At 41.4% G+C, this 15,721-nt stretch overlaps 1 protein-coding gene across 1 annotated transcript in view; it reads right to left on the bottom strand.

The window, feature by feature from the left end:
- Positions 1 to 2,101: 2,101 nt before the first annotated feature.
- The window catches only part of Samd5 (sterile alpha motif domain containing 5), an 89,056-nt gene continuing 75,436 nt past the window's right edge, over positions 2,102 to 15,721 (bottom strand). Inside the window, exon 3 of the mRNA XM_021175243.3 lies at positions 2,102 to 6,304. Within this exon, the coding sequence (XP_021030902.1) occupies positions 6,242 to 6,304 (63 nt within the window). The 3' untranslated portion in view covers positions 2,102 to 6,241. The remainder of the gene's footprint in view (positions 6,305 to 15,721) is intronic.

A 15,721-nucleotide genomic window follows, 5' to 3' on the forward strand; every position in this document is an offset into this window, starting at 1 on the left:
CCATGCAAAACAAAACAAAACAACACAACACAAACAAAACAAAACAAACTGAAAGGGGGGAAAGGTTATTTTGTCATTGTTTACAAATCCAGGTGGTAGTTTTTCAATCAGAAAGTCTGTGCTTGACCCCTTATCTCAACTTGTGGGTCACAACCTTTTTGTGTGTCTAAGGACCCTTTCATAGCAGTAACCCATCAGATGCCTGGCATATCAGATAGTTATATTGTGATTCAAAATAGCAGCAAGATTACTGGTATAAAGTAGCAACTAAAATGATTTTATGATTGGGAGTCATCACAACATTAAAATGAACCTGCATTAAAGGGTCGCAGCATTAGGAAGGTTGAGAGCCACTGACTTAGAAGAACATGTTGACCTCTCAGCCCCATCCACAAACCTCTATATGGGGACAACTTTTCCATGGATGACTTGAATAACCCAACTTGTATCTCATAATATGCTCAGCTAACAGGGCCACAACTGCAAAAACAAAAACAAAGACAAAACAAACAACAACAACAAAAAAATAAACCCAGTGGACTATCTAACGTCTGTGTTATTTAACATGCCACCTTGCTTTTAAGACTTAATACAGCATTTTATTTTTGGAATAAGAAAAATTCACCTAATAAAACATATTACACAGTATATATCTATTAAAATGCTCAGTTTAAATGTTCAGAAGTTCATTAATTGGATTTTGACCCAATGGAAGAAATTTGAGGAAAACTGTAAAAAGGAAAAAAAAACAATTTGTTTTTTAATAAAGGAAAAAATCACACAGCTCTTATTGTGGAATTTAACCACTTATTTTTCCTTTAACAAGGATCAATAAAATGAAACTTTATTTCTAGAACTTAAACAGATTTAAAAGAAGAAAATATCTCTTTTGATAAGTAAAAAGAAAAAAGAAGGTTGATCATTTTACTAAGCTATCTGCCTTTTTTGCCCTTTTGGCAAGTGATAGAAGTATCTAAACTATTGCTTATTGATTATACAAAGAAATTACTGGATTTTTTTTTATCTCATTAGAACATAATAAGCCAAAGCAGTAGAGGATTTTAAAATCAAGAATCTGCTACTGTAGAACATCTGATGTAGGGATGTGAGAATCTGCTACTGTAGAACATCTGATGTAGGGATGTGAGAATCTGCTACTGTAGAACATCTGATGTAGGGATGTGAGAATCTGCTACTGTAGAACATCTGATGTAGGGATGTGAGAATCTGCTACTGTAGAACATCTGATGTAGGGATGTGAGAATCTGCTACTGTAGAACATGATGTAGGGATGTGAGAATCTGCTACTGTAGAACATCTGATGTAGGGATGTGAGAATCTGCTACTGTAGAACATCTGATGTAGGGATGTGAGAATCTGCTACTGTAGAACATGATGTAGGGATGTGAGAATCTGCTACTGTAGAACATGATGTAGGGATGTGAGAATCTGCTACTGTAGAACATCTGATGTAGGGATGTGAGAATCTGCTACTGTAGAACATGATGTAGGGATGTGAGAATCTGCTACTGTAGAACATCTGATGTAGGGATGTGAGAATCTGCTACTGTAGAACATCTGATGTAGGGATGTGTAACTAATGGGGAGATTCATTAGAAGAGTGCAGTCAGAATACTCAGAAACCAAAGCTTAATGCAGTTTTTCTCTGAGCAAGCTGTGGCTTAGTAACGCATCTATGTGTGCACTCCTATGAGTTTATTCTATGTTACTAGCTTGTCTCATGGTTGAATTTCCCAATCTTTGCCACTTGGTTGGGACTAAGACTTGGCCATTGGAGATTGGGTCTTCATTTCTTTCTTTCTTTCTTTCTTTGTTTCTTTCTTTTTTTTTTTTGTTTTGTTTTGTTTTGTTTTGAGACAGGGGTTCTCTGTGTAGCCCTGGCTGTCCTGGAACTCACTCTGTAGACCAGGCTGGCCTCGAACTCAGAAATCCACCTGCCTCTGCCTCCTGAGTGCTGGGATTAAAGGTGTGCGCCACTTCATTTCATTTTTATGTCTCTGACTCCAATACTCGATTTTATTCCCTTGGATCCTTAAAAGTGTGGAATAGCTCATCAACCTGGACAAGTTACTTCCACACCAACTTAGATATCACTCATAGTAGATATGAGTGAAGCATTCCCCCACAGTTTACTTTCTTCAGCTTCTCTTTTCGTTGCTCTTCAGCACAAGTGAACTATTTGCAATACTCAATGATAAAAATACTCAGTCTTGATGGTGTCAGTTCTGAGACAGGTGTCGCTGCTCATCGATATGAGTGCCTTGTTTTCATAGCATAGAAAAGAGCTGGCTGACTCCTCATCATCTGCATCATTGCTTGGCCAGATTCATCGCAGATGCAGATACAATGATGAGGGTAGCCCCTTGCGCTCTTACCTTGTGCAACACAGGACCACACACATCTGCCACACCCACTTGCTGAATGTATATATCTGATGTTGTTATGGAAGCAGGAATACAAACAAAATATCTACCTGTGTGCCCATATGACAATTTCTCCAGACAAGAAAAGAGCTGGTCTTTATAAACCTGATCAGTTTTTTGTGGGGTGGGGGATGTGGTATGTGTGTGTGTGTGTGTGTGTGTGTGAGAGAGAGAGAGAGAGAGAGAGAGAGAGAGAGAGAGAGAGAGAAGGGGGGAGGGAGGGAGAGGGAGAGAGAGGGTGTAGACCAGAGGACAACCTCAAATGTTGTCCCTCAGATGCCATCCACCTTAGGTGTGTGAAAGAAAAACAGGGTCTCTCACTAACCTGGAGCTCATCAAGTAGGCCAGGCTAGCTCCAGGGATCCAAATTTCCTCACCTCCCTAGCACTGGATTACAAGTACTTGCCACCATGTTATTCTTTACAAATGAGGATTCTGGGGTCTAATTCTGCCCTGTGTGCTTACAAGGGCAGTATCTTCCTGGCTGAGCCACCTCCCTAGCCTATTGTAGTTCAGTCTAATTCTCTCCATTCAGCTGCTAGTCATTCACGGAACTCCTATTGTGACTGCACAAGGTAGCTTTTCTAAGCTCAAAAGAAAGCAAAAGTCCCTATTTACGGGACAGTGGCCGGACATGTCAACATATACTTGAATTCTCTAGTTAGTCTTAAGGTAATCTCTTCCACATAAGAGGAAATGAATAAAATAACTGAAATTCAGGAAGGGAAAGCCTCTTAAGAAGTGCAGGAGATGCTTATTTCTGCCAGTTATGGAAGAGAGAAAAGAAGCTTTAAGTTGCAGAATTATTTCCCATGATTCCTCAAGCTATACTACAGCTTAGGAACCTAGCAGTGCCAGCACAGGAAAACTCCTGGGGTAGTTCTAGAATTTCAACTACAATCTGTGCAATTTCAAAGGAAAAATGTAGTGCTCACTCTCATCCTCCAGTTCAAGTTCAACTTCTCTCTTCTAAGAAACTGCTTGATCTGAACTGAGAAACTATATTGTGGCCAAAAGTTCAGGGTTTCTTTTTCCTGAGATTTCTGACTTTGTTTTTCCCTTAAATTGCTGTTTTCTATATCTAGAAATCTCTCTCTGACACCCCCCTTCCTCCATCATTGTGTGATTGTGTGTGTATGTGTGTGTGTGTGTGTGTGTGTAAGGCAGAGATGTCCTCTGCAGGCAGATCTTATTTTGGTGTCTCTGTTTTGATTGTTTCAACACAGGGTCTCTCATTGGCCTATAACTCACCAAATAGACTAGGAGGCCAGCCAGCAGTTCATGGGGATCTTGCTCTCTTCCTCCCCAGTACTGCATATCTGGCTTTTTTATATGGGTTCTGAGGTTCAAACACTGGTCCCCTTGCGTGCATGGTACAAACTTGACCAACTAAGCTGTCTCCATACTCCCTCCTATTTTACTCTGTTTTGTTCTGATTTGCTTACCTAGGCTGGTCTTGAACTTGGAATTTTGCTGGGATTATGGATGTGTACCACCATACTGAGCAAAGCAACACTTTGCATAAGTGAGATTTCTTCATACACTCAAATTTTCTTAAGCTGTAGAAACTTTTGCAATTATTCTCTAAACCTCTCGATATTATAAACTAAAACCCTGTCACTTATGACTTAATTTTCTAGGAACTATGAATCATTGACATGATCAAGATTTGAGTCTTGGTGTTATCTTTTCATCATTTACATTTAGATATTAAGGAAATCACCAGTGCTTAGATAAATGGGGATAAAGACACAATGAGAAATTGACTCTTGAAGATAAGTCCCTATAGATGCAATTCAAAGTCAGAATTCCTTTGATGTCTTCTTACTTCATCTGGATTCAATACAAAGGAATTCGCAAGCTTCTTTTCATTGGTTCTCTTCCAGAGTTTTATTCTTCTAGCTTTACCTGAGACATCTTCCTGACCCACTGGCTATTCCACCATCCTAAATTGTGACTCATAACTTAGGTAGATTATTGTTAATTTCAAATTCTAATAGCAGCATGGAGACAAGATTTAGATTTAGCCAAATAATTGAAGGCGGACATCATTCAAATTGAAAATAAAGCTCGAAAGGACCCAAGGGCCCTTTTGGTCACAGAAGATTTTATTCTATTGCCTCCGGAGAAAATAATAGATTTTTCAGAAACTGGGTCCTTGCTAGCCACAGTTCAACAAACGCATGCAAATGTACATCTGTAAAATAAATCTGCCACAGACGCGGCGCCTGGAAATGAGGTCTCAACCAGGAAGCCGTTTATTATCACAATAAATCATATCAGTAATCTATGCAGACACCCTCACCTCATTCAAAAAATCTAACAGGTATTTTACAGATCAGCTTATTTGAAAAGGTGACAAGCAGTTGATTGTATGCAGCTCATAGGGGGCAACTCACATGTACTCTTAGAAGTTAATTTCCTTACATCTGTATTTAAGCCAGAGAAAGGCTTTGCACAGTGCCTAAATTCACCCCTGAAGGCAGCTCAAGTGGTTAAACTTTGAATTTTTTTTAAAAAACAGTATTCTGTCATGAGCGCCTCTGGAGATGTAATCCCTTCTTAATTGCCTACCTATTTCTAGAGACAAAGTGAACATCAAGCTCTTGCCTTTAAAAGTTTTCTGTTTGTGTCCATAATTATAGTGGCACAAGCTTTCATCTGTGCTGTACTTCTGAGTAGTGAAAGGGTGGCTCTACAGTACAGCACAGTACAGTACAGCACAGTACAGTACAGCTGAGGGTCTCTCCAAACTCGTAGTCCCGGTTGCTTGTTAACAGTGTTAAATCACCTATAGCCTTTTCTCAATGAAGTTTAGACCCCATCATCATGGTTGCATTTTCTTAGCAGAAAAGCAGACTACCAACACCCAAAGGAAATAATGATGAGAAAAAAAATTATACTCCAGGTTTCCTTCCCCCTCCCTCTCCTTTCCTTTATTTTCCATGAGCAAAGATGTGCAGAAAAGGCTCCTCTTGCCCATTGCCAAGGCTGACATCCCTGCTCACTACCTGGTATCAGAAGCTCATGAAGATGGGTGGGATGAGAGAAAGAAACTTGGGAAGGTGGGCAAGGGTCAAGAAGAATATGAATAACTGATGTGTATCAGGACATGGTACTCCTAATGTAACAGTCATCCTTCTACCAGATTACACTTTAAAAGTCAGAAAACAATTTCTTCCTTAATCTGTCTGTGTTATGGTTATACTTACATGTGAAATCACTATACAAGGCACCTAAAGTAAGAGTTCCTTCACCAAACTAGTTTATATAGAATTATATGAAATATTGTAACTTAATGAAAACAAGGCCCTATATGAAGTAACATAACATGTACATTAAAACATAAAATGAAAGTTACTTTTCTCAAGACAGAGGCTAATTTGAAAACTATATAATTAAGTAGCTATTGTAAGAAACCTACTTTTATGTAGTATACTTAAAATCAGTAATTTCCCACAAGTCTTAATCAACCCTATCTATGAGAGTGAAAAACTCCAAGAGCAAAGGAGAGAAATTCCAAGAGATGTATCAGACTTCTTCCTGCATGGAGTGTCCATTGAAAACCAAGTTCAATATATTTCCACAGATGGTCGGTCACTGCCTTACTCCTGACTACTCCAAGAGTATTACTCGGCTAACTAAGTTGATAATTCCAGAATTTTCCGAGAAAACGTTAAGCTGATAAGTGTTTGCAGAGTCACCATCCAGTTCCCTTTGTGAAAGAAGGTCCTAAATACGCCCCTTTCCAGTCTTCCGCATCTCATCAGTCCGCCACGGCCTCTCAAAAATGATATCTAGTGGTTCTGTGATGACTTCGGCCAATTCATTAAGTACTCTAGGATGCCGGCCATTGGGACCTGTGGATTTGAACATATCTGGGTTACTGAGGTTAGGTTTTATCCCTTCTTCCCCAAGTCCACTGCGGACGACTGTTCCTGTCTTCACGCCAGGCTTGGACCTTTCTGGTTACCATGCAGACTTCTGAAAAACAGCTTTCAGCACCTCTGCTTTTTATGAACTCACTTTCTCCTTTAAGCGGATAATGGAAGAGCAACACATTATATTCTTCTCAAGCCTTTGCTTTACTTTAAATGGTCTCCTTTTTTCCTCCCCTCTTGCGTGTCCCTTGTAAGACAAGGAAAATGCAAATCTCACATCTACCTTATAATAGTTCAGATTTCTCAATCACATTATTCAATAACACGTTAGCAACTTGTAATAACAGAGTCTTAATCAACATTGTGCAAAGGCTCCAAATGTTAATGGCTGCCTATCTCACATGCAAAGGCAACTTTTGTATTCAACTATAACTGTAGCCACTAGTGCTAATTCCGGATGCATCGTCCAAAATAAAGACGATTCACAATCAACTTTAAACATTATCATTTGTATTCACAAACAATGATTTCTTCTGCAAGGCGTTTCAGAACCATGAGATGGAGGGAGACAAATAAGAATTTCTGTGAATGCAGGCAGTAGCAGAACAAAATGAATTTGCTGTGTGGTCACTGGCTTTCAGGGCCTCGTGTTTACATTACATTAATCCTCTCCATGGTCTTACAGGTGTTGACAGTTTTAACCCTTTTATTGTCACACTGACTCCTCTGAAACTGAAAGGCAGACACAGATGATAGGTTTCGGCCCATCTGTAATACTCTGGCATATACTGAGAAGCCCCTGACAGGCTCAGGATGGAGAAAGAGGAGCAGGAGGAAAGGAGAGGTTAAAGAGACAAAGACACCTAACTCTTGCCCCTCTCTGGGTTTCCTGTTTCTGGGATCCAACACGGGGTTGGGGTTCTTGGTCTGTTTGTTTGCTTTGTGTTTGTTGTTGTTTTATTAGAAAAGGTTCTTGGGGGGGAAAGGTTGAATGTGTTTTTGTTTTGTTTTGCTTCCTAGTCTATCTCAGTTCACCCTTATACTGAGGTTTATTCTTTGAAATGTAACAATGCCCTTCAAACGCAAGTCATTTTTCAGATTCCACAAAGACTCTTTTAAAGACTAATTCTACACATCTCTCTGAGACCTCTCAGAACGGGCCTTTCTTCCCCTTGCTCTTGCTATGGCTCCCTGCTGACTACAACTCATAGCTAATATGCCATTAACTATTAGCGTGGGAGACAACATAATCAGGCAATCTAACCTGGTAGGAAGTATTACTGACCAAGCTTAGTCATTCACCTTCCCAGAGAGAAAACTATTTATAGTCCTCAGGTTTGGTATTTGGCTCGCACCTAAGAAAACCTTACTAATAATTAATATATTCAAAAAGTCACCTTTAAAACAATCTAACTTAATTCAATGCCTCAGTTAAAATCACCTCCTGTGATTGAGGTCTTCAATCTATCTTAACAAGCAGAGTTTTTGGATGGTCTGGAGGGGTATAGGGGAGTATGATGAAGTCCTAAAGAGGAGAGATTACTGAAACACAAAAGAAGGTATAGTGGCTTCATTATTAATGCTTAGTATAAAAATACATGACAGGGTATTAACAACAACTATCATATTTACTGGGTTGTACAAGATCACTGACTTAGTATTAGGAAGAAAGCAAGTTGTCAGGGTCTCAAGTTAGGATTTAAGCAGTCACGAGGAAAGAAGACATTGGCTGAGAAAGAACAGGTTCATAACACTCCTACCCTGGGTGAGGCAGAACTCAGAGTGAAGTCAGCTGAATGGCCTTCATGCCCTCACATGTTCCACAGACATGCAGCCAGAACAAATGCCTTTGGACAGTTTATTGTGCCTCAAAGACTGACACGCTCCACATTAAACTCGTCTGGAGACTGGAAGCATGACCTCACTTCATAAATCTAGCCTCTGTCCAGTGACCTCCCGCGTCTCTCCTGTTCTCGGTTCCACAAAAGCAAAGCAAATTCATCCAACAAGCCCGGTCTTGTCATTCGCTCTTTCCCATTCCCAAGGGAAGAGGTTGAGAGGCAGACAAACGGGATTCCACAACTGGGGCATGAAGAGTTGCAAGTTGGGAGAGCAGTAATTAGAAGAGCCTGTGTTTCCTCACGACTTGGGAAATGTTAAGATTCTCCCTGTTACTGATGCTTTCCATGCCCTGACGGCTGGTAGACACTGTGATACCCTGCAGTCTCATCCTCACAGGTCCCACTCAATGGAATAAAAACGAGCAGACTCAGAATCTTGACAAGCTAAGCAAACAATTAAGACCTCTTAGAGTCAAACATGCATTCAGCAGAACAAATCTCGAGCCTTACTTTTTTTGTTTTTTAGTAACCCATTTTCCCTAAATTACCTGGCATTCTCATACAAGACAAATGTGTCTCTTTTCACCCCAGCCAGGGTAGTATCAATATATTCACGGTTGTTATGTCTTCTTCCTTGGTTAGTAAGCAAGTGGGCCTAACAAGCCAGAAGGTGAGATGAAGGTGGATCTCCATGGTAGGTAGAGAGCTCACCTCTAACATTTAAGAAGTCTGGCCTTATATTTTCGGTACCACAAGAAGGGTTGAGGTGGGGGAGGGGGAAGAGGCGGGAGGAGAAGTGAAAAGGAGAGCCATGAGAGTAACAGTGTATTTGGTGGCCTCTCAAACATCTTTAAAACCATCCTAGAATGATGGAGTGCTGCATTGTTCTCTGGCCTTAAAACAGCTGGAGCTTTCTTGTGTTTTAGGACCAGATGTGCAGAAAGATTAAAAGAACAGCATGAAGTTAAGTGGGGTGCCACATGCCTGTACTTCCATCATTTGAAATTGGACACAGGGCATTCAGAAGCCCAAGGCCATCCTCAGTTACATGGTGAATTGGAGATCAGCCTGGCTACAAGAGACCTTATCACAGAGAATGGGGGAGGGGGAGGGAGGCTGGGAGGGAGGGAGAAGCAGGGGGAAAGAAGAATACCAAGTTTCCTGATGGGTGTGGTTTCACACATCCATATTCTCGGTATTTGGAAAATAGATGCAGAATAATTTCTATAAAATGGAGGCTGGCTCCCAACCATAAAATCATTTTGTTGTTACTTCATAACTATAATTTTCTACAGTTATGAATCATAATGTAATATCTGATATATAGGATATCTGGTATGTAATCCCTGTGGAGTTGAGAACCCCTGTTCTAAGCAAAGTCCTACCTTTTTCAGTAATAACAGGAGATATGGTATGGATAACTGTCAAAATCTTAGCTTTAGTAGGTCATGAAGATAAAAGAAAATATGTCACCAAATACCTACAGTTTTCCAACTTTGGTTGTCTTCTTTTGTCGTCTAGGAGACAGCGTCATCTTCCTTAATAAGTTTTCTGGGAGACAGCTGCTACCCGTCTCACTCCCCAGGGCATGGAAAGTACAGAGATGCTTAATTGTTCAGGAGGACCACTTTTCTTAATTGGAAACACTAAATATGGAGACTGTGTGGCTATTGGATTTGCATCTGCGGTTGCTCTTTAGAGTAATATCAAAGTGGAAACCCACCTCTCGGGATGTTTAGCGTGTATGAAGCTCTGGTTGCCTGTAACTAGGGGAAGAAGCACAAGTTAAAAAGAACAACAGACTTGAAGTTGCCTAAAACTCAGAATAATCAACTGAGAAAAGTAAGATCTCAAGAAATCTCGATGTTTTAAGTACAGAGTCAGAGCTTCGTTGTGGTTTGAACTGTGTCTCCTGTCCTCTCCCCGCAGCCTCATTTCTTAGGTGAGGGCTGTAGCATTGGTAGAGATCTCCAGGTCTATCTATAGTATAGCATTCTTACATACAAATTCTCATCAAAATAAGCTCTTGTTAGGGAATTTTAATCTAGAAAGTTATTTTCTTTCATCTGCAAAGAATAAAAGTGACATGGGTCACTAAGCTTCTGTGGGTCCTGACAGTCCTTTTCTTTTTTTTTCCTTCAGCGTGCTGCTTGGAGATGTTCAGTCTGGCCTCTGGCCCCAACAGAAAAGAAGATGTGATTTCATACTATACAAAGAACTGGTCTATAAAACACCTTCACCTGTGTTCTATTTTAGAGAAACTTACAGAATAGACGTCCTTAGATTCGATAGGCTAGAATAGTTCCTTCTTTTTCTTTAGAAACCAATATGTAAAATGTCCTCTGTCAAATGAAGACCAAGTCCTGTTGATTAGCCAATCTGTCTCCATCCTTGTTGGTTTAATATTCCCTTTCTGGAGCAAATTAGATGGATTTAAAGGACCTGCCTCTCCATGCCTCCTCTGAACACGCATTTCTAATCTTCACTTCCCGACTTATCTACAGCTTTTCAGCAAATGCAAACTCTCCTAAAGAGGCTGCCTGGGAATTTTCCTACACACTTATTATTCATAAAACTCTCAGAAACACACTGAGGTTAAAAAAGCAAAAACATCTTTGTCTATGTTATCCTCGGGGCATTAACTGATGTTATAATTTTTCCAACGGAACAGTTATGTAAATTCACAACTTAAAAAGCTGCTCTGCAGACCTCAGCACTGAGCACTCTTCTGTGAGAGGACTTCCCACACACAGAACCACCTGAAGGCCTGTGGTCAGCCAGGGACAGCCAGTACTGCAGGAGCTTCTAGGGGCCTGAAGTCAGAGTCTCAGCCAGCTCCTCCATCAGTAACAAAGGCTCAGGAATGCAACTGCGGGGGATTCAGGATGAAGCTTTCTATGATCTGCAATAATTAACAGCCAGTCAGAACAGGAACCCAAGGTTAGGTCATCTCTCTTTTCAGAGGTTTAATAGTATGGCTGAGGAAGTGAAATGGAAGTGAGTTCAGAATAGACAAGGAGCTTAGCCACAGTTCCAGATTGAGGGGAATGGATCTCACGGTGTGGACACAGGCCATCAAGGTGATAAGGACTGCTGATGTCAAGAGGGATAATGGGGTGAGGTGGGGAAGAGGTTCTAGAGGGGCCTTAGGAAGACTCAAGAGGCAAATGACCAGAAGGGCTCAGATACTGGCAAAACTGAGGTCAGGCAAGAAAGCTCACGATGAAGCTCTGTCTCCTTCTGTAGCAGAGGCAGGCCAAGGCTGGCTGCAGGATAGGCAGTTGGGGTAAGAACTCTAAGGAGGGTGTAACAAGACTGAAGTCCACCCACCCAGGCCACGTCAATGGGGACACTGGTGTCTCATAAGAAAGCAGGTCAGATGGGATGGTGCAGTGCCAGAGCTTCTGGAGTTTCTCTTCACACTGTGATGCCATGCCTCCAAATGCCATACAAAACATGATCAAAGCATGGGCCTCTGAGTGCAACACTGAAGATTGGAAATCCCTGGATGCACAGTTTGGAGCGGTTAGCTCTCTAGTGAAGTCCTTTGAAACGCCCTTACTTGGTGGCTCTGTTGCTGATAAAAGCTCCTGGTGATAATGGTCTCTAGGCAGTGTTCTGGGCCCCTCACCCAGTTGCTCCTCTTTCCCTATCCCTGTTTCATTTTCTTACTTGTAGTAACAGCATCTGTTACTATTAATTAACAATCTTTGAAATCACAGTTAGTCTTAGTATCTGTTTTCTCTTACTCCACTGACCATAAATATATTTGTCATGATGGTAGGTACCCACCACACGCCAGGAGAGCTATTATCCGCTGCTCCATGGTTGTACGTAGACCATTACTATTTACTGGAGGAAATCTCCCTATGGCAGGCACCACAGAGTGAATGTGTGTTTACATATAATCTCTCCTCCTCACCCCACACCAAGTTGATAGTGAGCCAGAACCTAGTTAATAAATGAAGAAGCTGAGGTTTTGGGCTACAGGTGCACTACTCTGGGAAAGCGGCTAACCTCGGGCAGAACAGTCTGACCTATGGCAAGTTCCACCTTACCAAATGGCATGTATTCAGGGCAGTTGAGTTGGCCATTCATAGCAGTTGAGAAGCATCTCAAAAGTGGAACCTCAGTGGGAAACAGGTTGTTCTATAGTTGGAACTTATCACAGATCTGAGTTAAACAAACTGGAGTTTTAAGGTGGGCCTGAACCCCCATTGTCTGGTGGACTCCTATGAAGGAGAAAGGAAGTGGAGACATACTAAGAAGAAGACCACATGAAGGGAGAAACAGAGATAGGGATGAACCACCAGAAAGCCACCATAAGTTCAGAGCATCACCAGCAGGTCCAGAAGGGAAGGAAGGATGCTCCCCTCTGAGTCTTTAGAGGGATCCAGGCCTCCGTTTACTTCAGGCCTCTACAAGCAGGCGGGAAAGGTTCTCTGTTTTAAGCCACCTAGCTTGTGGTGGCTGTTACCTCATCCTTAGGGGACAAATAGAGAGCACCTTTCAGCAACAGACATAATTTGCAAAATGATGTTAGGGATAGTTGACACTGCTTTGTTGTTTTTAGAAGTATATGCAAATGTGAATTTTAGTAAACAGGAATTTTATATTCACACAGAATATATAACGTTATGCACAATGTTTATTTAGATATAAAGTGCCTATTTTATATAAAAAAGTTTATATAAAACTTTGGCCTCTTCCTATTCTACTCTTGATATAAACTTCTTGAATTATGTAAAGTACATTTATAAGACTACACTAAGGACTGTAACATATATATATATATATATATATATATACATATATATATATATATATATGTATATCATGTGCTAATACATCTCATTAAAGAAAAAAATCACTAGGGACTGTCAAGAGAGAGAATTTTCTAGATTTCTATTTTCCACTTAAACATTTGCCTTTTGTCATTAACAATAAATATTGTCTGTTGTCTTTCTTGAAATATGGGGTTCAGGGGCTAGAGAGATGAATCAGAAGTTCAGAACACTGGCTTCTCTTGCAGTGGACCCATCAGTGTCCCACACCCACACAGCTGCTCACAGTTGCCTGTAACTCCAACTCCATGGAATCTGACACTCTCTGTCAGGATTCTGCACACATACGTACACACACATGTACACATGCACACACACATACTCACACACACATATACACAATATATGCCATTCTCACACACTCATGCTCATTCTCACATACTCACACACTCATACACACACACACACACATACATACACACACATGCTCATTCTGACATACATGTACACATATAACATTTTTAATTTTTTTAAAAGAAAAGGGAAATACTGTATTCAATACTATTTTCAAGTAGTCTTCTAAATATCCCACTGTGAATACCTATGGCTTACCTACAGTAGCTCTCTCCAGTGAGAATGGCACTTCATGGAAAAGAACGTTCAGTAAGAACAACAGACAGCATCAATGTCTGCCAGGGACACAGGTCCATTCACACACCCAGTGCTCATGGAAGAGCGCCACATACTTCCAGTCTGACACTTAGAACTCAGAATGGAAAAAACAAAACAACTACACCCAAGCTGAGATTAAATGAAATCATTATTAGTTCTATTGCTTCAGTGAGGTTCTAATGATGGAGAATGGTTTCTTAGGCTTTGTGGCCGTGAGGAGGTCAGGGGTAAAGTACAGAGACAGACTAGCATTCATGTGCCAGCATTTGTGCCCACCATTGCTCTGCTGACAGTACTCACATTTACATGATGAAAAGGCAGATAATGGCATTCTTATGACATTATATCTCAAAGTCTCCTAGAGGAACCCTCGGGGGTCTTCAGACCACACTTTGAGAGCCACTATTTTGTGCTAGTTCATTTCTAGACACCCCAGACCAGAGAGATCACAAACGCAGGAAGTCTCAGACCAAGTCCTGAGTCTGGAATAGTTTGTCCTTTCACAAAACAGCACCTCCTGAACAATCACCACACACTTACCCTTCTAGCCTCCCAACTGGCTTAATCCCACAGACCTGGGACCTTCCTGTCTTGAAGGTGAGCTGACGTTTCCTGTCTAGCGAGAGGATTTGCAAAGATGGCCGGTCTGCTCACAAACGCCTGTTTCTCTTGGGGGCTCAGCTTGCCAGCTTTGAAAACAGCAAGCACTTTTGAAGTGACAGAGGCATTTCTGAACACAGGCAGCCTCCTTTATCAAAATTACCAATGCTCTCCTACCATTAGACTCAGCCCCCCAAATACTGAAGCATGACCTCTGATAGGCCTTGACCTCACCTGCCAAATTGAAATGGGCAGGGAAGCAAGGCAAGTGACATAATCCTCTTTAGCAATTCCATCCTGGGCATATTTGCATGTTTAGTGGCAGCCTGAAGGAAGCACTGGGGACAGCAACATCATTTCTCACTGCTCTCTTTGTCTCTGATTTTGGAGGGGGAGATGAGACCCTTCAGACATCAGCCTGCTCTCATGGACTGGCAGCTTGGACCTATAAGGGAGCGACAGGTACAGAGTCAACAGAACTGCCCTCAAAGGGCTGACCTCACCTAAAGGAACTGTGAGGAGGCGTGAATGGATACCTGCAGCAGCCAAAGATGTAAATCAGGCCAACTTTCATCACGCTCCAGAGGTCTCAACCATGCACACTTGCTGTGACACAGTGATGGTACCCAGGAGAAGTGGGGGCAGAAGGCGAAATAGGCAGCTTCCCTGAGAGCTCAAGTCCCTGTGCACTCACAGTGTGTGGAGATGCTGTGAAGTAGATGTGGATGTGGAAGCACAGTGGCTAGAGGAGGGGGAACCGTGTGTTTCAATGGCCAGTCATCTTCCTGGTAGTTCTAGGACCATCTTATCCTTTCCTTACGGAGAAGCTGTGAAATCCCCCAGCAGGAGTTACACAAGGCTAGGTTCAACCCCAAGCTTGTGACTTCTGGATGAATGGTCTGTGTCCAGCCATCCAGCCTCACCACTCTTTCAGCTTATCCTCTGTCAACCTGGAACGCCATGGCGTGCCACATCTCTGAGGACTGTGGCGAGTATTGTCCAAAACAATATCTACCATCATGTAAGCATCTACCCTACACAGAGACATGAAATTGCCCATTTTTGCTCCATCACTAAGGAACGTAAACTCATCCTTAAGGAAGAATTGATTCTTAGCACATCTTCCGAACAGAACCATAATGAGCGCTCGGCAACATTATTGAGTTAGTCACCCACAAACGTTATTAAAATAGATCATGACTAATGCACATGCTGTAAGCACTGTTTAGCCATTAACTTTTAAAATTTTCATTTAGCTCTGTGAAGCATGCCCTATAGAACATAACTGCCACAGACATAGTCCTCAGCTTGTTGAAGCATAAAGATCTCTTTAATTGTTTTAAAAACATAGACTTTCCCTCCAGGTACATGTGTGCATGCACATGCGCACATACACACATTATAACATGATATGTGTATTTTCCCCCTACAGTCTTCTTTTATTGAGAAAAAATATTGTTTTAAAAGTGATCAGGAATTCAAGAACTTCGAATACGTTT

This window comes from Mus caroli, unplaced genomic scaffold, assembly GCF_978045245.1.
Source record: "Mus caroli unplaced genomic scaffold, Mus_caroli_1 scaffold_9, whole genome shotgun sequence".
NCBI lineage: Eukaryota > Metazoa > Chordata > Mammalia > Rodentia > Muridae > Mus > Mus caroli.